The sequence below is a fragment of the Hippocampus zosterae genome, chromosome 1, assembly GCF_025434085.1.
Source record: "Hippocampus zosterae strain Florida chromosome 1, ASM2543408v3, whole genome shotgun sequence".
Classification (NCBI taxonomy): Eukaryota; Metazoa; Chordata; class Actinopteri; order Syngnathiformes; family Syngnathidae; genus Hippocampus; species Hippocampus zosterae.
In genome coordinates, this window is record NC_067451.1 from 26,675,611 (window position 1) to 26,702,684 (window position 27,074).

At 42.0% G+C, this 27,074-nt stretch overlaps 2 protein-coding genes across 2 annotated transcripts in view; one reads left to right on the forward strand and one right to left on the reverse strand.

Moving 5' to 3' along the window:
- ccdc88b (coiled-coil domain containing 88B) overlaps positions 1-27,074 on the reverse strand; it is a 59,306-nt gene that overhangs the window by 30,616 nt on the left and 1,616 nt on the right. Inside the window, exons 2-15 of the mRNA XM_052073051.1 lie at positions 25,785-25,933; positions 24,332-24,440; positions 17,807-17,876; positions 17,594-17,652; positions 15,683-15,766; positions 15,176-15,316; positions 14,566-14,711; positions 13,965-14,046; positions 11,322-11,480; positions 9,308-9,454; positions 7,171-7,333; positions 6,859-6,974; positions 5,420-6,070; positions 3,739-3,918 (exon numbers count right to left, since the gene is read on the reverse strand). Coding sequence (XP_051929011.1) covers positions 3,739-3,918; positions 5,420-6,070; positions 6,859-6,974; positions 7,171-7,333; positions 9,308-9,454; positions 11,322-11,480; positions 13,965-14,046; positions 14,566-14,711; positions 15,176-15,316; positions 15,683-15,766; positions 17,594-17,652; positions 17,807-17,876; positions 24,332-24,440; positions 25,785-25,933 — 2,256 coding nt within the window. The remainder of the gene's footprint in view (positions 1-3,738; positions 3,919-5,419; positions 6,071-6,858; positions 6,975-7,170; positions 7,334-9,307; positions 9,455-11,321; positions 11,481-13,964; positions 14,047-14,565; positions 14,712-15,175; positions 15,317-15,682; positions 15,767-17,593; positions 17,653-17,806; positions 17,877-24,331; positions 24,441-25,784; positions 25,934-27,074) is intronic.
- Positions 1-27,074, forward strand: part of scyl1 (SCY1-like, kinase-like 1) — a 123,254-nt gene that overhangs the window by 27,342 nt on the left and 68,838 nt on the right. The gene's annotated exons all lie outside the window — the stretch shown is intronic.

Sequence of the window (27,074 nt, forward strand, 5' to 3'; positions counted from 1 at the left end):
TACAATGGTGCCTTGATGTAATTGCTTATACATGCCACATGATGGCAACAAAGTAATAACTATCTATTAGACATGAGTATGGTATGACTAAATAAGGCTCCTTCAACATAAAGTAATTCCTTGGAAATAAAACTAGACATCAATATTGTCATGATTCGGTTTGGGACCAATAAGTGGCACTGTAGGGCTCTCCCTGCAGCTGCACACCTGTTGGTCGTTATGTAATTAGTGCTTTTAAAGGAGTCCCAGCCCGAACACTCAATGTTGGGTCATTGTTGCTGTTGGCGACTGTCATGTTTGTGTTTGTTGCTGTTCCTTTGCTACTGTCATGTTTGTTCTGGTAGTGTTTTGGTTATTGATTGTTTTTGTTTGTTACTTTGGACTGTGGGGTTTTTTTTCAATTTAAATCAATTCAAATTTATTTATAGAGCACTTTCGAACAGCCATCGCTGCATACAAAGTGCTGTACATGGAGCAATTTAACATATACAATAAACAGTAAAACAAATCGGTAACAAAGACGGTAGAAAGCACCGAACAGTAAAACCAAGATCAAATCTAAGTCATGCTGAGTCAAATGCCAAAGAATACAAGTGAGTTTTGAGGAGGGATTTGAAGATGGGCAGCGAGGGGGCTTGCCGAATGTACAGTGGGAGGTCATTCCAGAGAGAGGGACCAGCAACAGAAAAGGCTCCATCCCCTCTGAGCTTCAGTTTAGTTCTTGGTACTTCTAATAATGTCTGGTCCGCAGACCTGAGGCGGCGGGCAGGTGTGTAGGGGCGGATGAGCTCAGTGAGGTAAGGTGGCGCAAGGTCATTTAGAGATTTGAAAACAAATAAGAGGATCTTGAATATACGTAACTCTAAAATGTATGGGGAGCCAGTGAAGGGATGTCAGGATTTAGTTTTCTGAGTTTTAATACAATCTTTCAAGTCGACCCTGCTCTTCCCTCCTGCCTGCTTATTGGGGTCCACCACCACCTTGCAAGCGTGACAAATACATCCAATTTCATCCATGCTTGTCCATTAGCAGCATGGCAGGAATTAGCATGGATGCTTTTCCTGGTTTTTGGTCTATTGCAGGAGTATCCAGTGTTCTTTGAATCAGATGTGTTGCAGGAGCAATGTTGTTTTCATCATTGATGATAATGATGATGACAAAAGTATTTCATTGACACTCTTTTTTCATGACAATAACGAGACGATGACGAGCCAAACGTGGCTTTTTGGTGAAATAGATTTAACTGCACTCGGGATAGGAGTCCCCTCTAGTCTATGTTGTTAAAACATTGTTGCTTTTATTTTGTTTGTTTATTTATTTGACTTAAAGTGGCATCTTTGTTTCATACTTTGAGGAAAAAATGAGGAACAAGTGTTCCTCATCCATTGCTCATATTTTGGATGTTCATTGCACTTGAGCAAGTTGGTTCACAGAAATCTAGCCAAAACAATTGCCAAAGAAAATGTTTTGGTTCTTGGCTTATTTTGGAGTACTGAGCATTGATTCCATTATTACCATTATATCTGTGAGTAATACATAATCCTTAGCAGATCAGAAAGATAAAGTCTTTATTATTGGGTGGAAACCTTAAACGTCTATTTTTAACTAAAACTAAAACTACACTAAAACCTTTTTGTGTATTGGTCAACTAACTCTACTACACTAGAAAAGCTTTTTGAGTTTCCGCCGACTAAACCTGGACTAAAGGTATCAGGAATAGGAATGACTAAAATGTGACTAAAACTAATAAGCACAAGCAAGACTAAGACTAAATCTAAAATGGCTGCCAAAAACAACACTGTAGAAGGGACACCTCTAAAACAGGTTGGAGAGCCGCCCTTCTGGACTGGAGCTGGACATGCCTGTTCTATTCTATTCGCCGAGTGTGCTGCGCCCTATTAAGCGCAGTGTGAAAAGGCCTTTCGGGTATCGAGTGATTATCGGCCCACGCCTTTTATTGGGCACTTGCTAAGACTGGATTACTTATTATCTACTTATATTGTCACGTTGCGCAGATTAAAGCAGTTATACGACAAATAAAAGCAACACCACAAGATAAAACACATAGCTTGCCATCATATAACAGCTGAAGAGCACAACATAAGCAGTCTGTGAATATGAGAGCAAATAAAGCATTAATGACACCTTGCCCTGATGTTGAATATACGAGCCAAGCCTGAGGAGATGGAATGAGCAGCATTGAAAATTGCTTCACTATCGGCCACTCAGTAAAAATTCTTTATAGACCCCGACAATAAACAAACTTTGATTCTGAGTCAGAAATCTCACATTAGGCTTAATAATGTCCTTTAGGAGTAATGTGAGAATATCACTTGACTCTATCATATCACCACAAAAGACCAAATGCGTTGTCATGTTTCCAAGTAGGAGACTAGAGTCAACGCAAGAAGCAAGAGAGGAGGTTGGTTTGTTGTAAATTCCCATTTGCGTTCAACGTCCTTCAGCTAAAGCGGACGGAGCGTATACACTAGAGTCACGATTCATTCTCAGTGTTTGCAACTCACCTGCCCTGTCAAAATATAAAGACAACGTAAAGACACATGAACTGCAAATATAAAACCATGATGATACTGAGCTCATGCTCTTTCAAGAAAAGACATGTGCAATCTCTACTCGTGCCCACTTCAACCTATGAAAATATTAGAATGATTACCCCAATATTTGGGTTTTTATGGGCATTTATGCATCTTTTCCTCTCCATAAGCACTCACTATGTGTATGAGTGCCAGGGTGAGGATATATATAATCCCGATACAAACCAAAAGTTGTAAAAATATCACGGTTAAGGGTAAAGTATGAGCCTTAATGGAGACTTCTTCTTACTTTTTCTTTTCTGATTGATATAAAAATGATAGTAGATATAAACACATAACGGGGTAGGACTAGATGAGTTTTTTACTTCATCCTACTCCCTTGAACATAATAACTGTGTTGAATGAAGACTGATTTCTTTCTTTTTACTTTTTTATCTATCTTATTTTCTGTCAAATTATTACTGTATATGTTTTATGTTCAATAAACAAACAAACAAACAAACAAACAAACAAACAAAAATTTATGAAAAAGGTTTACATCGCTCAATATCGGAAAAGTACAACCAAGCAAATGAAAAAGCTTAACGTAACTTGATGCCAGAAAACTTTGATCAATCCATCCATTTTAAGATGTGTAAAAATAATACATGTGGATGCTGACGATTTCAAAGTCGGATGTATTGGTCCCCCCAGCCTCCTATAATATGAACTGCAGCTACCTTGACAAAATATACACAATATCTATACTGTATATAAGAGGAAAAAGCCCATTTCTATGTTCTTCATGCTGACAAAGTATTGTTCTTTTCCTTAACTTGCAGTCTGATGACTTACAGTTCTCCTGCAAAAAGCCCACAAGCGGTTGCTCTGTATTTTTTTCCATGAGGAGAATGTCTTCTTTTTCACATCCTTCATAAGAAATGGGGATGTGTGGCCCTTCAAGCTAAAGTGCTCGTAATAAGCAGTGCAGTGACCTTTTATGAGTATGAACGTTGTTGGCACCACATAAATAAGTGCACCCTTTTAACACATGTACAATATTTGTTTGGGACAGGAGTATAAAATAAAGAGAGTGGAAACTCCAAAGTTGGCATTTCAAGTAAAAAAAAAAAGAGAGAGAGAGAGAGAGATACATGTGTGCGCGTGTGTGTGTGTGGGCGCGTGTGTGTGAATACTCTCAAACCTTGCGCTGGGCAGCACGGAGGGCATCCACTGTGCCACGTAGCATGTCCCTGTCTCTCTCCAGTGCCGCCCGTTCTCCCTCCAGGCTGGCGATGACTGTCGTTTGCATGCTGTGAAACTCCGCTTGACTCCGCAGGCGGCAAAGTTCCTCCTCCATAGCCCCGGCCTCAGACTGTAGAACCTAGCACACGCATTTGAGAAGATTTTTTTACACTGGAAAATGTGTGACCGAAATTTGGGGTCGCCAAAGGTGGTTTTTGCACAGCGTGTCATTCAAACCAGGACTGCTGGATATGTTCAGTTTTAGTCAAAATGAAATTGTTCATCTGTTTGTCATTTTCCTTGAACCAAGCCTGCTCATATTGTTCATAGCATCCATTCGGATAAATCGCGCCAGGACAGATCGAAAGATGAGATGGATGAGAAGTATAAACACATACAGTATCATTATGACGCGAGTCTATTGGCTTGTGGGTGATGCATCACACCAGCATGTTGCACAAATACACGCATCATTGACACCTCGTCACGCTCAAAGATGGTGCAGACTTGCCGATAAGATGTCTGTGTCCCAAACAAGTACCAGTAGTGAAGAGGTTGGTTGCCAGGAACGCCAGCCAGCCCTCGCACATCCCTGGTTAAGCTTTTGGGTGTGTGGTGGATTCATCTGAATAATTATTATTCCATGATCACAAGATTAATCAGAATACCGTGTTTTAGACTAGTGTGGGTACAAAGTACGTATTGTTGCAAATAACAGTTTGAACTTGGCAATTGATTCCCCACCCCCCCTTGCATTACTTTTACTTTTATACTTTAAGTAGTTTTGAAACCTAAACTTTTACACTCTTAAATCAGTAGAGTTAATACTTCAACTTCAACAGAAGTCTTCTGAAATCCAAATCTCGAGGCTTCTTTTTGAGTATTTAAGTTAGACGCGCTTAGCAAATGGTGACGCAAGACGTGGTTTTAGTTCTCAGTACAGTGAGTATGCAGCATTATGGGCCCAAGTTATTTAACAGAGCAGTGTATGGGACAAAAGAAAATAGATTATATTGTGGTACAGACTCTGTTGTAAGTGCAAAACAAGGAACTAAAATGTTTGGCCTTATGAATAACGATAATGTAAATGGCACAAACTAGCCGAGAAAACAATGATCCTTCCATTGAAAACATCTCCCATCGTACTTTGTGATTCTCTGAGTTAATCATCTGCACTATCAACTGACCAAGAGATGGACGAACAAAACCAAAATATTGATTGAGTGACATTTTATGGGTGGTGGTAGTTTGTTTCTAATATTTTGATGAGCTTATTTTTGGAAGGCGAAAATTTATTCAAAATACAGACTAAGATAGTGTGCAACTCGGCACCACTATCAAGAGCAATGCTAATACATTTACAAAATGTAATCAAAATGATTATTATCTTTGTATATAGGTATATGAAGATAAATACCTTTTGTCACAGTTGAATTTGTTGTGATTATTTATCCCTCTTCAATGACTTCTGGCTACTTTTAAGGAACTCGTTGCGTGTCGAATGCATGCACGCTTTTGTCTGGCTGCCAATTTATCATCTCTGGGAGTTGCCGCACCATCTCCTAATTACAATTATTACTTCCGTCAATTTCAAATGTATTCCCATGTCCGCATCGCTCCCCTCGTTCCATCATCCATACCTCAATCTGCCTTCGGGCCTCCCCGAGATTCTCTGCGGTTTTCCTCAGGTGTTGCACCTCGGCCTCCAGTAGCGTCAGCCTCTGCTCAGCCTCCCACATCTTCCTGCTCTGCACACTCAGCTTGGACCGCAGGTCCTGGGCCACCACGGCCTGCCTGTCAGCCTCTTCTTGGGCCTCGTGGAGACACTTTGTCAAAGCAGCATCAGCACCAGAAAACCCGCACACAGCCTGTTCTATAGTTGCGGTTTCTTGTTGAGTTCTTTTATTTTGGATGTCCAATGCGGACGTTTCTGCATTCAACTCATTTTCCTCCTGAATGTCGATGTGGTCACCCTCTGCTTCTTCTCTTCTTTTGGGATGCACCGCCTCATCACACGGTTCTGCTGTCTCTCCTGCAACATGGAGAACCTCTTCCCCGACCCCTGCTTCCCTTTGCGTCACAATGAGTTCCCGTCTCCGCTCCTTCTCCTCCATCAACCTCACCATCCCTTCCCCCTCTCCCCTGCAGGATTCAGCCCTGTCGCCATTATCCCTGTACTCCCTGTCCAACCGCTTCATTCCTTCTAGCTTGTCTGGTGTGTGCTGCAGGTTGGCCATTAGCTCCTCCAGCCGCAGCTTCAAAGTGGCATTTTCATTCTTCAGGTTGTGAAACTGGAAAGTACAATGGGTACACAGGGGAAGAGAATTGTCAGAGATCCTAATTATCTATTAATTGTCTGTGTTTGCCTCTTTCACATTTTATACTGCTTCTATGAACTAAAATTGAAAGAACTTACAAAACACTTCCATGACAGAATCACTGAAATAATTTTTGGCAGGTCATAAAAATAGTGTTTGAAGAAACTCTCCATACTACAAGATGAAGAAGAGAAATCGGATTAAAGCGCATTGATGCACTGTACACTTGATTTAAAGCATTTACATAAACAGCAGTTGTCACTTTGTTCATTTTTGGCCCGGTAGTCCAGTGGTTAGCACGTCGGCTTCACAGTGCACAGGTACGGGGCTTAATTCCAGCTCCGGCCTCCCTGTGTGGAGTTTGCATGTTCTCCCCAGGCCTGCGTGGGTTTTCTCCGGGTGCTACGGTTTCCCCCCACATTCCAAAAACATGCATGGCAGGCAGATTGGTCACTCTAAATTGTCCCTAGGTGTGAGTGTGGGTGTGCATGGTTGTTCGTCTCTGTGTGCCCTGCGATTGGCTGGCAACCAATTTGGGGTGTCCCCTGCCTACTCCCCGAAGATTGCTGGGATAGGCTCCAGCACTCCCTGTGACCCTAGTGAGGATAGAGCGGTTCGGAAGACTGAATGAGACTGAATGAGAGAGAGAGAGAGAGAGAGAGAGAGAGAGAGAGAGAGAGAGAGAGAGAGAGAGAGAGCACCTCACCAGGCGGGAATAATTTCTGCGCATCACAACCACCCTGCCCTTTACGACAACTGACCTCCTGCTGAGCCTGTAGCTCCTCCAAACGTCTTCTCAGCCTCGCATTCTCTTGCTCTGCTCCCAGCAGCCTGAGTGTCGAGGCCTCGCCCACTTCCACACTCAAAGGTTTCTGGTCTGAATACATCAAGAGTATTGGTCGGATAAAAAATGTATTTTTTCAAAGAGCTGATATGGGGAAAGGGGAAAAATGTTATATGATACTCATGCTGTTTTCTTTTTGTGATTGATCACAACAGGCCTGATGTCTTCCATAACATATATCCTCTTATCAGTCTTAAGTGACAAGGTGCAGAAAAGCAGGCGCGCTCACCAATCAGCTCGCTCAGCTCCTTGTCAGAATCCTCCTCTGATTGGAGGAAGTCCGGCGCAGGAATCCCAGCATTACTGCTGCCACCACACTGCCGCAGGTCCGCTTCAAGGCTCATGTTCAGCTCCAGTAGCTCGTCAAGACGCTGCCTCTCGGTCTCGCGCTCCTACATAAGGGAAGACATATTAAGGGAAACATAGTCATCCTAAAAAAATCTTTTTGCCTTATACTGTAAACAGTCAGTATAAACCTGACTCATTTCTGGACCCATTTTTCAAATTTGAACTTCTTAAAATCACCACCACCTGAGGAAAAAAACAATCAGAGACAGAAGATGTGATCGGTGAGGTGTCAGTCATTTGCTGTGCACTCACAGGCACACCCCACAGCTTTTCATCTTTGTTAGCTTGGACTTCAGGAGCTTTGCTGAATTGTCCTTAAATATCCATAATCCACCTCTGGAAAATCAAAAAGTGTCCAGCCTTCGTTTGCTAACAACTAAGCATAAGATTATCAAGAATAAGCAGAGCAAGAGACCGTAGGCAGCGGAACATTCAAAAGCAATGTGAATATTTGTGCTCGGTAGGTGTTATCTCTTTATAATTAGTAATTTGATTGTGCATTGTCTCATATAAAACATCAAACCGATCCCATTTCATGTTATGGTAGCACTCTCTTACAAATAAATTATGTCCTCTATTGAGCAGCAGTTGTGGCTAATGTAACTTTTTTACAGTGTTCTTACAAGCTTAGTATTGCTAGCACTGCCATTTTGTTGAAGCAGAACAGCGTTCTCTGTAAGTATTTATCACGACAAGTACGCAGTAACCGTGTAGCATTATAAGTGGCCATGTTTGAAAATGGATCGTGGCTTTGCATATCAATGAGGGACGTGTCAAGTCAAGGTATACTGGTATCTTGCTCACTGTTTTCAAATTGCAAACTCCCTGAGATTCGAACCCCAACCTCTGAACTGTGAGGCAGTTCTGCAATTCATTGGTTCACTGTGCTGCCCAATGAAATATTACCTTTGAAATCAAATACAATTCCCCATTCACTAATTTGTTGAGATACTGTAAATCCAACATTAGTTAGTTAGTTAGTTCCGCCAGTTCCTATTTGGAACATTAAAAGTGCATAAAAAGCTAATTAAACAGAACTGTTTTCACTCCAATGCATATTCATGAATTATGTACAAATAAAATCCCTCTGCAGATTCTATACAAGTACATCTTCCCATTATGAAAGAACTGATCCCATTAAGACAGAAACATTCCAACCTTGCAACACACAGGCAGGATCAGTGGGTATTTAATGGTAATTAATGTTCTCCACATGCGAAAGGTCACACGTTCACAGGGGCGACCTTCAATCGATGCAAATGTGTCCACGCGTGCGGTAATGACTCTGCCGTGATTGTTGACGAGCATTTAAGCAGCACTGCACTCCTGATCCTGACGGAAAACGTGGCATCTAAAACGCAATGATTACGCCTGCTTCTTGGAGAACCATTGGGTTTTGTTCAAGTGTATGAAGGTATTCTCGTTACAGATGTGAACAAATATGACTTGATTGTGGTTGGCCCTCATATCCCTATTATGTAAGGATGATTTTCTGACTTTATGACGATCACTATGTCACATACCCTATGTGCAAAATAGAATGAATTCTTGTGGTGGAACCTGCCTCCAAAAAAACTTTCCAATTTAACTAATTTGACCTGAATTAGCTTCTCTTTTGAAGTTGTTTAACTCAGATTTTTCATTCTATTTTGGTTTCCATGGGGCCCAGACAGGCTCAGCCCAAAGAGGTAATGTGAGCCTCCATAATTTTCAATCGGGTGATTATGAAGGTTTACGATATAGCGAAACATGAAACCAATGTATTTGTTTACAACTTTTGGCACATTTTTCAGTTCTCTAACAAGGACCTCCAAAGTGGCAAAATTTTGAACAGGTGCTTGATTCACAAAACTCATAAAATGATCTCATAAAATTATAATTGATGTGTTTTGTTTTGTTTTGTTTTTGCTTGAAAACATAACATAAAAGAAATTGTCTGTTTTGTAAAAATGTCTGTGCCTAAACTATCCTCCAATTCTGGAATGACCCATACTGTTCATGTCTTTGGTTGCACCCACCGCTTCTACGTCTATAATCCGGTGACGCAGAATCAGGTTGTCCCTCTCCAGCTCCCTCAGTGTGGAGCATCGAGCCCGAGCATCGGCCAGCTGTTCTCCCAAAAGAGTTTTGGTCTCCTGCAGGGCTGCACACAGCTGCTGCTGCTCCTGCAGATGGCATCGCAGACAAAGAGAGGGCTTTCATTTCATCATTAGGATATGTAATCAAAGACTTGTTCTGACTATTAGTGAGATTTTTCATGTACAGTTAAATGAAAAACTTCAGTCGCCACCTGAGTACAGAGTTTAATGTGCCAGTTTGTTTTGTCTTTTAGATGCGTACATTTTTAAGTCATCCATCAGTATGTTGCTAGTATTACTTAACATTCAAACTGTGAACACTAGCGAATCTAGTAATTTTGTCAACGCCACTTAATAAATCCAAATAAAAAAAATTAATTGCATAGGACAGCTGTTACACTTTTAAAGAGCATTATTGCCACCTGTAGGGCTTGAATGGAACATTATCAGCCACGCGTTATGACTCATCTTGGGTGCTTTTGACCAGGGACAGGCTGTTGACTTGAGTCACATGATTTAGGGTAGACTTAAATTGCCAGTTTTAGGACTCGGGACTTTCTTGTCGAACATTTATGGGAAAAAAACTACTACATCATAATGATGATTTTTAACGATTGTGATAATTTGAATTCAGGTGTGTTGCAGCAGGGAGGGATAGAAAACAGGCAGGACAGCGACTTTCGAGGAACAGATTTGAAGACCCCTGTCGTTGTCGTCTATTTGAACACAAACAGTGGTGCAACACACGAACAGATAATACAATACTCACACATGTGTATTCTTGGTCCTCTGCAAAGAATGACTGAGGTGACTGCTGAGGAGGTGTGTCATCTATTTTGGCTGCATTCATAACCATATGTCTGTTTTATACTGCCCCAAAGTGGCCAAGGCATTCACACCAGATCGGGAAGCTTAATGACTCAATTGAATTGAGACAAAAAGTATGTACTTTGTCATTACTGTAGGTTTTTAAAATACAATATTTCAGAGTGATGTTTTTCCTCATATTGGCTGGCAAACAATTCAGGGGTACCCCGCCTATTGCCCACAGACAGCTGGGATAGGCTCCAGCACGCCTGCGACCCTCGTGAGAATTAAGTGGTTTCAGATAACGGATGGATGAATATCTGTCTATTGAATAAATCCTGAATGCTTGTCTTTTACAAGATTGCCTATACTCTCTACTCTCTAAACAGAGACATGGAGGAAAGTCGTCCTTTGAGCTAATTTGGGTTGCCACAGGGATTCATACCCAAGGCAGAAAGAATGAAAGCAGAGTTAGAAGGCGACAGCAGGGACACAGTGTGGTGTTTCACAAGGACGTGAGTGCTAGACTCAAAGTAAAGCAAAGCAAATCATACATACAATACAATACATGCTGATTTATATAGCGCTTTCACAACAGCGGCAGCTCTAACAAAGTGCTTAACAAAACAGTTAACATAAAGTAAAATAATAAACACAACACATAACATAAAACACGGACAGTCGTACAGTCCTAACCACTTTTCCGTCACACGCTTTTTTGTTTGAAGCAGTTAAAGATGAAAGAGGAGAGATACATATGGCTAAAAGCTCTTATGTTTTCCACTGCTTTTCTTCCCTACTTAAGCAGCTTCATGATGCAAATTGTGCTGCTGAACAATGTTTGGATGTAACTCTGTAGTGTGAATGGTCCAGTCAGAAGTGTGTGTGCGCGTGCGTGTGTGTGTGTGTGTGTGTGTGCGTGTGTGTGTGTGTGTGTGAGAGTGTGCGTGCGTGTGTGTGTGTGTGTGCGTGTGTGTGTGCGTGTGTGTGTGTGTGTGTGTGTGTGTGTGTGTGTGTGCGTGTGTGTGTGTGTGTGTGTGTGTGTGTGTGTGTGTGTGTGTGTGTGTGTGTGCGTGTGTGCGTGTGTGTGTGTGTGTGTGTGTGTGTGTGTGTGTGTGTGCGTGCGTGCATGCGTGCATGTACGTACCTTGAGCTGAGTGCGTGTCACTTCCAGGCTGCGCAGTCTGTGTTTACAGCTCTGGAGCTCATTCTGAAGCTGCTCGGAGCGCGCGGCTCTCTCACGGGTGCAATCCAGCTCATCCCGTAGAGCACGTAGACCCCGAGACTCATTCTGCAGGGAGCAGTTCTGCAGATATGTGCAAACATACAGAACATAGAGTACATCGGTGAGGTCAGTAAAACGAGGAAGTGATATGACGAGGCAACTGAATGAGGCCTGACATGTGTTTCCTGTTTGCAAAGTGTCTGTGTGTGTGTGTGTGTGTGTGTGTGCGCGTATGTGTGTGTATACAGTATACATATATATATATATATATATATATATATATATACTGTATATATACAAGGCGGCCCGGTAGTCCAGTGGTTAGCACGTCGGCTTCACAGTGCAGAGGTACCGGGTTCGATTCCAGCTCCGGCCTCCCTGTGTGGAGTTTGCATGTTCTCCCCGGGCCTGCGTGGGTTTTCTCCGGGTGCTCCGGTTTCCTCCCACATTCCAAAAATATGCATGGCAGGCTGATTGAACACTCTAAATTGTCCCTAGGTGTGAGTGTGAGCGTGGATGGTTGTTCGTCTATGTGTGCCCTGCGATTGGCTGGCAACCGATTCAGGGTGTCCCCCGCCTACTGCCCGGAGACGGCTGGGATGGGCTCCAGCACCCCCCGCGACCCTAGTGAGGATCAAGCGGTACGGAAGATGAATGAATGAATGAATGAATGTATATATACATATACTGTATGTATATATATATATATATATATATATACTAGCTGGTTCTATATATATATTGCGCATCGTCCCGCACGCGGTCTGTCCTTCCGTCTGTCCCTTTTCAAAACGTACCTACAGTACTTCACCTCGCCGCCACTGCGCCGCTCAGGCAGTGGCTCACTACGATCGCGCGGGCATCTTAGCGAAAAAATGTTGTCTAACCACAAGCATTGCAATAAAATTGTTAGTAATTTAGTAGAGCTAAACATCTCTTTATTTTCGCGATAAGCAATGAAGATGAACAAAAAGTTGAACCAAGCAATAACACTTTTGTGGGCCGAAGGCCCACCTTACCAGCCTTCCGCAGGAACTAGCTGATGAGCCGCCCGGAGGGCGGCGAACCAGCTAGTATATATATATATAGCTTGAGGGTTCTGCGCAGTATCCTTGCTGTTCCGAGCACTGCACATTTCTGGACTGAGATGTCCGATGTTGTTCCCGGGATCTGTTGCAACCACTCATCTAGTTTGGGGGTCACTGCCCCGAGTGCTCCGACCACCACAGGCACGACTGTCACCTTTACCTTCCAGGCTCTCTCCAGCTCCTCTCTGAGCCCTTGGTATTTCTCGAGTTTGTCGTGTTCCTTCTTTCTGATCTTTCCATCACTTGGGACCGCTACATCCACTACAACGGCTTTCCTCTGCCCTTTATCTATGATCACGATATATATATATATATATTAAAAAAAAAAAAATCCTCATCTCACCCCTCGGGTGGTGTCCGTCCCTCATTCAGCTCGGGTCCTCTACCAGAGGCCAGGAAGCTTGAGGGTTCTGCGCAGTATCCTTGCTGTTCCCAGCACTGCACATTTCTGGACTGAGATGTCCGATGTTGTTCCAGGGATCTGTTGCAACCACTCATCTAGTTTGGGGGTCACTGCCCCGAGTGCTCCGACCACCACAGGCACGACTGTCACCTTTACCTTCCAGGCTCTCTCCAGCTCCTCTCTGAGCCCTTGGTATTTCTCGAGTTTCTCATGTTCCTTCTTCCTGATGTTTCCATAACTTGGGACCGCTACATCCACTACAACGGCTTTCCTCTGCCCTTTATCTATGATCACGATATCTGGTTGGTTCGCCATTACCATCTTGTCAGTCTGGACCTGGAAGTCCCACAGGGTCTTCGCTCTGTCATTCTCCACCACCTTCGGAGGTGTTTCCCATTTTGACCTTGGGGTTTCCAGTCCATACTCTGCACAGATGTTTCGGTAGACTATGCCAGCCACCTGGTTATGGCGTTCCATGTAGGCTTTCCCTGCCAGCATCTTACACCCTGCAGTTATGATGATATATATATATATATATATATATATATATATATATATATATATATATATATATATATATATATATATATATATATATACACATACACACACACACACACACACACACACATATATATATGTGTGTTAATTGTCCCTTGGTGTGATTGTGAGCGCGAATGGTTGTTCGTCTGTGTGCCCTGCAATTGGGTGGCGACCAATTCAGGGTGTTGGCCGCCTACTACTCAATGTCAGCTGGGATAGTCTCCAGCACACCCGCGACTCTTGTGAGGAAAAGCAGATTAAAAAATGGATGCATTCAAGGTAGAAGTTATTTTCCCCTATTTTTCCTTTTGTCTGTTCTGTACAAATGGCACTGACACAGAATGGGTGAGAAAGTTAGACTTGGACAACACAATAATTATTTTTTCATAAATTACTGTTACTGTAAACACACTCACACTTGACAGCTCAGCCAAGTGCAACGCGCTTCAAATTGGGTGAGTGTGAAAACACCATTGCCAATGTACCGTTGTTCGATATATTGTACAGTTCAGTTGTGTGAAGTACACAAACCTTTTTCTGAAGCTTTTTGAGCTGCTCCTCCATCATCTGAATCTCCTGCTTGTAGTCTAATAACTGATCGCATTTATCATCCCTAAAAGACAGTCAAAGAGGAGCAATCACATTTGCCCACAGAATGATAAAAGTGACAAGTGCAGAGAGAGCCAGAGTGCATGAGGAATTATTACAGCAAGTGAAATTGGCAGTTTGGGAATCAGTGAAGTAAATAAATAAATAAATAAATAAACCCATCCTAATGGACACATCACCCTTTTTCCAGAGGTAATTAATTTGAACTGGAGTCAACTTTGATCAATGAGATTGGCCATGCTGGTCTGCTGCCCATTTTCAGGAGACTTTAGTCAGATTTTATGACACAATGACTGCATGTGCTTCAAACGTCTGTGTAAATATAACATCTTTGTTTTGCAGTGAAACGGAGAAGAAAAAAGATATTTCTCATGTTTAAGGAGGTTAGCACATTAGAGTTGGTGCGTGAATGATGAGCAACATAATTCAATTATGATTTCCTACTAAAATCTTACTCTGGCAGTGATGTACTGCCCGCAGGTGCTCCCGTTTAATGGATGCTCATTAATATGCACACACTCACAGTTGTTGTTTCAGGCGGCGAACTTTGGCCTTGCTGTCTGCCAGCTGCAGTGCCAGACCTTGGGGAGGCTCGTCATTGTGACCACCCAGGGGTGCCAATGGTGAGTCAGCGTGGACCTCCCGCTCCCGACACAACTCCGCGATGCGCTGGGTTGGGGTCAGCCAAACAGTGGCGGTGTCAGGAATGAGAAATTCAGTGGGCTTTACAGCGACCAATATGTGCGCATGTGATATTGAGTAAATGTAGATGCTATTTCTCTCTCTCTCTCTCTCTCTCTCTCTCTCTCTCTCTCTCTCTCTCTCTCTCTCTCTCTTTATAATTAAAGATTTAAGTAAATACATTCACTGATGCACTCTAAGACCCCCCACCGCGCACAAAACTTTTTTTTTTTAAATCTCCATATTCCAAAAACATACGTTAGGTTCATTGAAGGAATTATGTGAGTGCAAATGGTTGTCTGTCGATATACACCCTGTGATTGGTTAGGTCGTCTGTGACAAGTGTTGTACAAACCAGATGCATTGAGATGTGTCTTGGAACAACGGAATGTATGTCATGGAGCAGTTTATGCTTCACAAAAGGATAATGTGTTTTCATTATGTTTGCATACCTCCAGGTGTGCGTCTCTCTGGGCCAGCATACTCTGGATCTGTTTGGCCATGGAACTAAACACCAACTTTAGGTCTGCACCTTCCACATCCAGCAGCTCTTCCCACTGAAGCGGCAGCACAGAGCGCGGATCCTGAGTCACCTGCAGTGAGGACACCATGACTAGGTGGGACACAATTTAACAAATCCTTCAGTCAGCAATGTGAAGGCCAAGTAGGAGGCGGGGGGGATATGAAAAAAAAACACATTTTATAGATAGATAGATAGAATCGGATAGATTGACAGAAAAGAGCAGGGAGAGAAGTTCGTATACAGCAGAGGCTTTCAGGCTGCCGCTGCTGGAATAAAAAGGGGCTCTTTTTCACGCTTCAGTTAAAAAGAGAAAAAAATAATAATTCCTTTTCAAGAATAAAAAAATTCCCATTGAAAATCTCGCCGGAACTGAGGGTGAGCCTGTGAATAACATTAAAGTCATTCTGGACTAGGTTCAGCCAACACCTGAACGCACCTGTTGAATGCAGATGGCGAGCGCAGCCTGTGTCTCGATGTCCAAAGCCTGAATCTGCTGAATGAACGTCTCCTTATGCTCACACTGCGAGTACAAGAAATAAAATCAATCAGGTGTGTTGCATCTTGCTACACAACGTGGGCTGGGGCCCATAAAAATATATACAGTGTATTATATACTGTACATTATATATTATGTTTCAGGTTCTAGCACGCCCGTTTAAGCCTCCAGCACACCCGCGAACCTTGTGAGGATAAGCGGATTAGAAAATAGATGGATGGATAGATATGTTTAATTAATGCAACTCTGGTTGTACATGTATTCGAGGTTCAGCTCATGCTTTACCACAAATACAAGGATGTTACCTCCTCATTCTGATGGGGTCCGTCGTAGTTCATACATTCCATCAAGCCTTGCTACGCATAAAATGTAGATGCCTGACAGCTTTACAGAACGTTTGTGGCCCTGGCTCAGTTGAACAGAGTTTGGGGTGGGCTTGGGGGGCATATACTATACTGTCACTCAATAAATGTTAAGTAGTTGTCTGTCAAAATCAAATCAGCTGTTCCAGCTCTCGTACCAAAATACTTAAAAATTCAATTATTCACATATCCACAGTTTCGAGGCATCGTTGTTGTAGTTGGTTTAAGCGACAAATGTTTTGACAGTTAAAACATCTGACAGGGCATCCAAGGCAATCACAGCATGTCAAATTTACCAATCCTATCCCTGCGTGTTGTCTTAGGGCCATTTTTTTTTTGTCCAATGTAGACTTAAATAGAGTTTTACAGTTTCATAAACTCATTTCACTAACAGTTTCACAATGTGATCCTCTCAAAGACATTTATCATACAATATGTACTGAACCTAAGTCTGCCCATACAACAAGATGGCAACTAGCCCCACAATTCATGGAGCAAACCAAGCTGCTTCACAAAAAACAACTTAAAGTCTCAGATAAAGCTTAGTAAGACATAAATGACTAATGACTAGATTTTACCACGGCGAAAAAAGGGAGCCACTCTAAATAACCTACTAATCTGCAAATGAATTTGATGAATTGCTTCAACAATCTTTGTTTTTGCTTGGCACGCTCTTTAAGTATGTCTGCAACCCGTTTTCTTTTCTCTTAAATAATCCATCATCTTTTCAATAATCCACCATCTTTTCCACAAGCGTTGGACGCCAAGTTTCTAAGTGCCACAAAAGGTTTGAAGGCCTCAGTGCTTCGCTGATCAGCTTTAGCCCACCCTGGGCTCTTGGCCCTGCCTCATTTTTCGCCTTCACAAGGTCATACTTAATGAACACGGTTGAAAAAGTACAAGAGTGTCGTACTTTTGGGAAGGTTTAACATCCTTTTCATCCTTGCTTTGTCCTTATAGAACGTATCCACCCTTGGACTGACGTCAAACTGGGAGATTGTGAGGCCTTCTTTGAGGTCGAACTTTACTTGTTCATTCTACCATGATACCAACACACATTCTGGATGACTTGACGATGGGCTTGACCAAAATCATCATCGTGTAATTCAGTTACCGGTAAATCTACATGTCTTCACCATAGGTCAGACACTTACAGGCTACGGCATGTTCTCACAAGCGACATTTTTTTGGGCTATATTCAAGTAAAATTGTTAGCCAGGCAGTCCAACTGTTCTCTTCAGGTGAAAATACTTGTTACAATGTACCGTCCATTGTGTATGAATATTGAGTATATATATCGTCCGGTACTGTATGTATTGTCCAATGTATGTGGTGCAGCATATGTGTTTGTGTTGTTCAATGCATCTAGCAGCAAGGAGGGCATGTCCTCCGAGACAAGTTTCTCCAATGGGAGACCAAATAAAAACTCAAATCAAATCAATTCAAACAATGACGACCTCACTTGGCAACACAAAAGCAATTGTCTCACCTGCACAGCACATCCGAGCAGGAGCAGCAGCAAGCGCCTCATTTCTTCCACAGCTGCCTCTGAGCACAGATACACTAAGTATGATCTTTGTCATTATCATCACCATCATGGCTTCACTGTCATTACTAATAATGGTTTGCACTGATAAGGACTAATGAATGAAGAAGAATGACTATACTATGGCACAGATAGGGTTACATGATGATCTTGTACCTGTGAAGGGGTCCTGGCCCAAGATGGCGACATTTGGGAGAGGCATTAATATCAACTGCTGCAGGTCCTCCTATCCAAAATCCATTACAAGTGATCAGTGTGGAGAAAAGGATAATGCCTTTACACATGGTTTCATGGTTGAATTTGAAAGTTTTTAAATCAATATAATATCCCAAGTTCATATATTTTTGAACAAGGCTCATTCACAATTGAACATTCTCTATTCATTGATCAGATGTTATTGAACACACAAAAAAGCTGATGCAAAATCATTTGACTGGTCTGACAGTGAAAATAAAAAAAAACCAACCAAATATTTCTTTTTAGTAATGTCCCCCCCTGTGTATCTGTGCGTGCATGTTTCTGAATATTTAAATTCAATGCATTTTAAGAGGAAATATAAGAATGCAGTGTAAGTGTACTTTGTTTTCCAGCACCCTAATACTGTGTAAAAATATAATTTTGATGTAGCAAACCTTTGGCTGGGAGTGGAAGCATTCGCTTTGTTTTACACCCTCGTCAGCACTGTTAGTTCACATCTCAAATGTACAGTACACAATGCCAATGGAGCTTGACACAAGATGTACAGCAGCATTATTCAGCTGCTGCCACTGCCTTGACACAAATTCCTCTGATGTTATGGCCACAAAGTAGCACCTTTGTGAGGTCATTTTACTTTAACGACATCTCGAGTTTCTCTTTTGCAACAGAATGTGCTTCACTTGCGTCCATTAAAACAATCTGTTCCAATGGGGAAAAAAAAACACTTAGAAAACTACTAGAGAAGCAAAAGTTCCTCACTTTGTTTCCAACACAAACAGACTGGTGGAAAGTTTTGATGATCATCATGCCAGTTCACTGAGACCAGCATGCAGGATGAGCCAGCATGTGGAAAATTTTCAGCATTCACTCCCACGGGTAGACAAGTAAAGCACTTGAACAAAAAACACTGCTTCTGTTCAACGTATTTCTTTCATGGGAAATAATAGAAATCGAAATAATGTTTTCCACTGTCACTCGTCTCATAGTAGTTCGATAGTGAAGTTGCTAGCTGACGCTAGCTAGCTAAAGCCAGCAGAAACACCCGAGAGCGGGCGAAAGGGAGAGAAACACACGCACACACTAAATGCACAGCGGGGACATGAGGAAAAATAAATATTGGTGACTTAAACAGCTGATACAGAATCTGTATAATCCACGGTTTTAGTCGGATAAGAAAAGTCATCCTGCATTTTTGGGAGGTATTTTGGATTAAAAAGGGAATCTAAACCACAGCGAGGCACTGTGCAGGTCGTGCTTGGCCAAAATTGCAATGAATCAACTTTACCCAGCTCAGAAACAGGGAAGGAAATTACCTACGAATGCAGGCCACCAGCTTTCAACACATCAGGCACAACATCGAAAGATGTGTGAGGCCTCGTCTTAAGCCAGGTTTGGTTAACAAGCTTGCGTCACTGGCCAAAAATCGATAAAAATTACACTGCAATGCTAATGCAAGCCACATGAATGCACTTACATTGATACAGTGCAACACACACACACACACACACACACACACACACTCACTCACTCACTCTGTATGCAATTAATTTATTGCAAACATTTATGTTGTCCTTTAGAGACTAAAGGATATTGCAGTTTTGTCACATTCCGACAGCATAATTTATTTGTTACTTATTGTAAAAGTTAAGTTAACATGCACTACCTTTTATTAGTTCCCACAATGTGGAAATTTACGCTGTTTCAGTAGCGTTAGTGGAAATTGGAAATGAAAAAATAGCATGCAGGAATAAACGTCCAAGAAGCACATTGCACAAAATTGAAATGTAACTAATGTGCCTGCATACACTACTGTATATCCAATGTATCCAATGTTCCAGTTGTATGCTTTGACAGCTGGAGGCAGGAAGGAGCGACAGAATCAGACTGGAATTCAAAGATGAGATTTCTTCTTGATTTACTAGTGACTTTATGTTAACCCTTTCATGCACCAATAATGATACCCTGTGTAACCTGATAATATGATAAGCTGTCCGCTGTAGTAACCGCTGTCCCTGAAAGGGTTAATGTTGAAGACGTCCAGTGAGTTCCAACCAATACAATTGCACTTTCCATATCCATATGGATTATGATGTACTGAAAGGTACTTAGTATTCAATGAGCTTATACAGTAGTGGTATTGTATCATTATTGAGATATCTGTCATGAATATCAATAATCTTGTCAATTGTGTTCAGGCCATTTTGCCAGTTACAGTTTGATAACGAGACAGATAGTGAGGTAGCATGGTTGCCAACTCAACTTCAACAAATCTTCTGGCAAATTCAGAGAAATATTCAATCTAACTGGATAGTGTCATACATTGCCTGTCCAGAAACCTGTCATTTCTGGCATGAATAGCTTTAAGTCTTTGTTTTTTGGGGGTGTTGTCTCGCTGAAGACAGACAAACTGTGCTTCCTTCCAAGCTGCTAATTTGCCATGTGTGGAGCATGGGCTTCAGTGATGACGACCAAACTATTTTGCTGTTAATTAAAAAATGCCTATTGTCACAGAGCCACAGACTGACTTTGGCTTGCTGCTCTACCACCTGTTCGAATTTTCCTGTTGTATCCATGGACACACAATGAGCAGAGTGCAGGGGGGTGCATAGGGGGAGTCCCAATTACAGCTCACACTGCACTATTCTTTATGTTTCAAGTGCACACTGTTCGAGAGGCAATGTACAGCGGGTCGAGATCATTTTCCCTGCAGCCCACCTGAGGTTACCGCTTCCATAGGACGTGCAATGCGAGGAAGTGCACCTCTGTGCTCGTAATGGTGCGGCCAAACAGACGTCACTGTTTTGTGTTGAAAATTGCTTTTGCTGTCGTCATGCTCAAAGGCAATTCCTTCAGCAGTGTGACAGTCAAAAATGCAGTCTGGTGAAGTGTGTACATCACCATTTGGCACCATCATCAGCCCGCCGTTTATTCCACGGATTAACGACGTGGCTGACACACGTGCAATTATCTGCCGCTACGCTACATGGCAGCATCTGGCGGCCTGCATTGCGAGTGGAAGTGCAGTTTTTCATCCCAAATGAGTAGGCGTACTAGGCGAGGAACTAGTTCTGATATCTCTCTACAAGTCTGCCTCTGAAAACAATCAGTCAACTGCTTTTAAATTCTGCATTCAGAAATCAACATTTCCATCATCTGCAACATCATGTTCTTCATATCGCAGAGTCACTCTTCTGTTTGGCCCGCTGCTGATTGGACTCGGTTGAGCTGTATTAAAAAAAGGATTCAAAGTAGAATCAACATCAGTACAAGCGTGGCTTGTGAACTCTTTCAAATATACAAGCAACATATATGAAAACAAACAAGCAAAAAGCCTTTGTATTCATGTACTAATCATTTTAACAATGATCTACAATCATACAACAGATTCACATATAGTAAATCAATGTGTAAATATACATATACCATTCATATTTATGCCTGATTTATATTTTTGTAACACGATATTTGTTTACTTCCTTTTGAACACAGCAAGTGATGGTCACCTTTTTGTTTCCACCCGCCCATCCGTGTTCTGATCCACTTATCCCCACGAGGGTCACTGGCGTGCTGGAGCCTACCTTAGCTCACTTATCATTGACATACAGTATATTGTAGTATAAATAATTTAGGACCAAGCACAGATCCTTGGGGAACTCTGTGAGTTTAACTGTACATAGTGATTTCCATACTCGAGGTAGCTTCTTATCCATTTGTATGCCAAACCTCTGACACGGTATCTCTCAAAATTTTCCAAGACTATTTTATGATCTGGAGCAGCGGTTCTTAACCTTGGTTCGATCGAACCCTCGGGGTTTGGTGAATCAGTCTCAGGGGTTCGACAGAGCCTCTGCCATGGAGGTTAAGACACACCTAACTCAACATGTCAATTATTTATGACATGCCCGCTTGCCCGTCATTGGCTGGTTCATTATGTGCACAATTTTTAAAAAAATTACACATCAAAAAGTGTTTTTAAGTCTATGAAACATCTCTGCTTGACAGGTACATCAATCCCCCTTTTTTGATTTTTTTTAATTCAGTACATACTGTATTCCAAACTATGAAACCTCAAACTGATAAATGATGTTGTAACACTGTATTATGAATACGCTAAAAATGAAGCGGTCATGGCTAACACCGACTTGTATACAGTGTTACAGTGATTTTAGCATTTGTGATGATGATATTTTTTAAAGATGGACAGCGTTCTCTGTTACTATCACAACTGCGCAGTTTCATATTGGCATGACACTTAGGAATGGAGAGGTTTAAGATTAGTGAAGTGAGGCTGCATTCAAATCTCGCTCGTTGAAACTCCCCGTTAAACCAGACAATTCGCTTCTCCACCGAAGCACAGCCGTGCACCACCAGCCACTGAATGAACAAAAAGCTAATCATTTCTTTGAGGCGTCACATGTTTAGCCACATTAAACCCTTTCACGGAGAGTGCTTATTGCAGTGGGCAGCTGATCATGGGTTCCAAAGTGCATGAAAGGGTTAAATTCTAAAAAGCACATGACAGTTTTCAAGGTTCTGACTTTCATTGCTGATTAATGAGAAAATTCATCCATCCGCCTTGTGCCAGACCCAGAATTTCAACCGAGAAGCGCAGTACAAATGAGTCAGAGTAACCACAGAAGAAAGCTGGAGTCCTTTTTCCATTGTTCCTGTCTATCTGTTTATCTATCTATTTGTCTGTTAATAAACAAATATGGTTCAGCACTACATACTCTGGCTATCTCGTTTTAGTTCCAAAAGGTTTAGTATTGCACTTGGGGACCCATGGGTGGCTGTACAGTAGGTCCACTGGATTAAAAATACAAATACTTGACATTCCTGGAGCACTGGCAGCCCAGCTATGCCACTGTTAAAACTTTATTTCAGTTGTGAGCTTCCATAATGAATCCCCAACGATTGGGGCAGTAAAAGACTGCTTGTCCCAAACACATATTCTAAGTAAGAAAAACATTGCTGTCTCGAGGGCAAGTGTCAAACACATATTAACGTTGTCTTACGTTGACTGGGGGAATCAGTTATCACCGGTGTTGACTTGCGTTGCTCTGAGCTTTCAAGAACACGAGTGATTCACCAAAAATAAGGAAGTGAAACCGTAAAAACTGCGGTTGCTATGTTTTGTGACTAAAGCAGCTCCACCTGACTGGTGCTCAGGGAGAATAGCTTTGTCACGTCAGTCCTCCTCAAGAGAAACTCGAGAGAGGGTCATTTCCTCAAATGACACATGCACAAAAATTATGCTGCCACGTATTTGTTAGATTGTCTGTTCCTGTCCTCAACACTAGCCTTACCACCAACCGCAATGACAGCAAAAATAAAGTCGCCCAATTTGCTTCATAATGGAGGAAGGAAATGTTCTGTTTCATCTTCTTGTTCGTGCAAATGCTCCGCCATCCCCTGAGTGCACTTCCAACGATTTACAAAATCCCTCGGAGGAATGCTCTTGTAGTGAGACAAATAGTTGCTTCACTTTTCCATCTTGTTCTCTGTTTTTGCAACCTTACAGCTCGAAACACGTTCCTCCATCCTTCCTTCTTCCTTCTAGCCTTGAGTTATGTTTTTGTAAAAGAATGGTTCTGCCTTTTAAGAGGCTTTTCTATTAATAATGAGGTGGAAGTTGTTTCAGTCCTTGCCTTAAAAGAGCTGGTGCACCTCTTTTTAATCTGGAAATGCTTTTACGTTGCATTCATTTTGGGTAAAGCAAAACTCATTAACAAGTCTCGTTAACTAATTCTCCATTAATTACTCACATGTAACACTCATGTAAAAGTCCCAATAAAGTGAAAATAAATGTCTGGTGAATCTTTGACATCACAGAGAAGAGTGTCGTGCCATATTTGAATGATTACATGTAAAATTGCCAAGTACTGTATATAAAATGATGCTCTCAAATTGTGAAATAGAAAGCCCTTGTTTCAGCCAGGGGCGATTCTAGGATCAGAAGTCTTTGGGTGGTGAGTTTTGGCGCCAGAGCACGTAGGAGGGGCACTCGTCGAGAGGTGTTGCGAGTTTCTGATTTTACTGCTCATAAAATGTACTCAAACACAATTGCACGCTCACAATAAAAGTTTCAATGATAATGGGCATCCACTCAGTTCGCCAGTTAGTATCACCACACACTAACACACTGATCTAGGCAACCAGGTGATGTGACACTGATCAAAGAGTTTGGCTTTCCACGTGATAAGACACAAGGAAGGTTGCTGGGCGGGGCTGCGAAGGTGCACAGCCAATCAACATGGCTGTGCATCATGGGATAGATGCACTCATGCTGTCATTGGTCGACGTCGCACTGGGAACCAATCAAGCTACAGCCATATACAAAACCTTTGAGTCATTTGGCATTTTTTTCTGAATACAGTACTTTGGAAAAGAAAAACGTGATGCACAGAGGCCGTGATAAGTGAACTGTGAAATAGCGAGGGATCACTGTAGCATCTTGAACTCTCGCGGCAACTTCTCCCCTACCTGATAGAATGCTCTGAGGTGTCGATTTAAGATGGAGAAGTTCTGTATTTTCTGCATGTTGTCATCCATGTCGCTGTCGTACAACCTCTCCACTCTTGGGTTGGGGTCTCTGGGACACACAATCACAGGTGTCAGAAAGACATGAAAGTATTGTATATTTACGGACGCTTGATCAAACAGCTTGTTACCATGTTTCTGCCCCAGATGGAAAAAAAAAGTGGTGGAACTCTGCAGTCGGTGAATACAATTTTAATGTGTGTGACACACTGCCAGCAAGAATCCTCATGCAATTAAACTGTTGAAATAAGCGAGGTTAAGTCAGGCCAAATTAATCTGGCTTTGGCCTACGACTGACAGAAGATCTTTTCCTGTCAATTGCAAAGCTATGGCTTCAATGTGGTTAAAAATGAACAGGCTGATGAGGAATTCAGTAGAGATGACTAAGAGGGTGCCATGTATGCAGAACTCATTTCATGTTTCATTGGATATTTGTGGCAAATATGAATGGAACGCGAATTATTGCCATTTATCAAAGTGACTGTAGAACAATGCAAGCATTACAAATGTGAGTGTGATAAATGTTATTTTAAGTTTATGCAAGACAATAAAAAGTATTTTTAATTAGAATAATGTTTCATAGAAAAAACTTCAAATGTGTGCATATTACATTCATTCATTCATCTTCCGAACCGCTTGATCCTCACTAGGGTCGCGGGGGGTGCTGGAGCCTATCCCAGCTGTCTCCGGGCAGTAGGCGGGTGACACCCTGAATTGGTTGCCAGCCAATCTCAGAGCACACAGAGACGAACAACCATCCACGCTCACACTCACACCTAGGGACAATTTGGAGTGTTCAATCAGCCTGCCATGCATGTTTTTGGAATGTGGGAGGAAACCGGAGCATCCGGAGAAAACCCACGCAGGCCCGGGGAGAACATGCAAACTCCACACACGGAGGCCGGAGCTGGAATTGAACTGAAGTGAATCGGCACTGTGAAGCCGACGTGCTAACCACTGGACTACCAGGCCGCCGCATATTACATTTGTGCTGCATTTATTTATTTATTTTTACCTGATTGCAATTTTACTCTGGTTAACCTTTTAGGCTTGTATGCGTTTTAATATCCAATTAGCGCACATAATTGTACACTATTCATCCATACAATTTTACAGCATTTTTTTTCTCACATCATTATCATATAGGTGAACTTCAGCTGGCATAGTCCACCGTAGCTAGACTGGTCACCAGCAAATCAGACGGCACATAATAGACAAACAATCATTCACATTTACACCATTAGACACTTTCGTTTTTGGAACGTTTTTGGAAAGTGGTAGAAAGTAGTAATTCCGCCAGAGCGCAGATTCGAATCCCAAACCTGAACTATGAGACAAAGGTATACCATGCTGCCCGACTGCTTCCTGGCATGTAATGATTGTAAATAAGCCTTACATGATCCTCATGACATTGTTGAGGAAAATCCCATTGGTCAGTCTGAGGTAGCAGTGCCGAGAATTCTGGGAAACGGAGTTCACGTCAATGTACTGGCTGTAGAGTGGGACACCGTTTTCCATCTCCACCATCTTCTCAAAGAGATGAACCTAAGAGCAAATCAGAATTCGAAGAAAGAAACTGTGAACAAGGTGGGATTGTATGTGCAAATTTAAGATTTGAAACGTTAGGCACATCCCTGTACATATGTCATATATCTACACAACAAAGACTGTCACAACGGGTCAGTAGGATGTAGTAGTATGTGACATTTTTCACAGAGCATAAGAATACACTGTATGCATGTGACCACTGTGATATTGTACATGTGTAGTGTCCCGTCTGTGTTCAAATATCCATTGCTTCAAGCCTTTTAAGTAACAACGTGCCTCTGCTATAGTTTTATTACTGTGTCTATGGCATTTTGCACACGCATTCTCATTCAGCAAGCAGACTTTATAGGGCAAAGTCATGTTTAGTGTTAAACTTTAACTGGACTAGCAATAATTGGGCCACTTTTTTAAAGAATAGTTTACTGAATTTTAATTACATTTTATTATTTATTTGAAAGGGACGATGGATATTGATGAACACTGGTACAATGCTGCAAATACGCGCCAAACTTAGCGTACAGCATGTACGCTAACTTTGACTGTTCATTGTCTGAACTAATGAACAGTTCAGACAATGATCATGATGTTATTTAGTTGTAAATGTTCGTACTGTCTGTGAGTTTTGCAGTTACAAATGAAGTTCGACTTCATTGTTTTGTTGGTAAACTGAGAGTTGTAAATCATGTGTTTTGCGATGGCCAACACCATCGACGAAGTAATCCATTAAGTCAAACCTTTGATCCTCACCATCGCTCTTGAGTTTGGGCAGCAACTTAATGCCAACAAGTGACGTTGATTAGTTTGTTAGGTTGGCCCGAATGAAATAAAGACCCCAAAAAATTTTTGGGGTTTCTTGCCTTTCTAAAAATGGAAAGTGTGATCAATTCAGATTTCCATCCGTAAACAAGATGACTCAAGTCTCAAGTAATGCAGATCAAGTCAAAGTCAAAGACAAAGTCTTTCCCAAGTGTTATGACCCGAGTCCCCCACCTCTGCTAACACTCGATGCGCACTGCTGCTTATTGTTTAGTAGGCTGTTTAGTTATTTTGGGGTGGGGGGGGGGGGGGGTATGTTTTGTCAGTACAGAGTAAAACTCGTCATATCCAGTTTTAGAGATATGATATGCAGCACATGAAT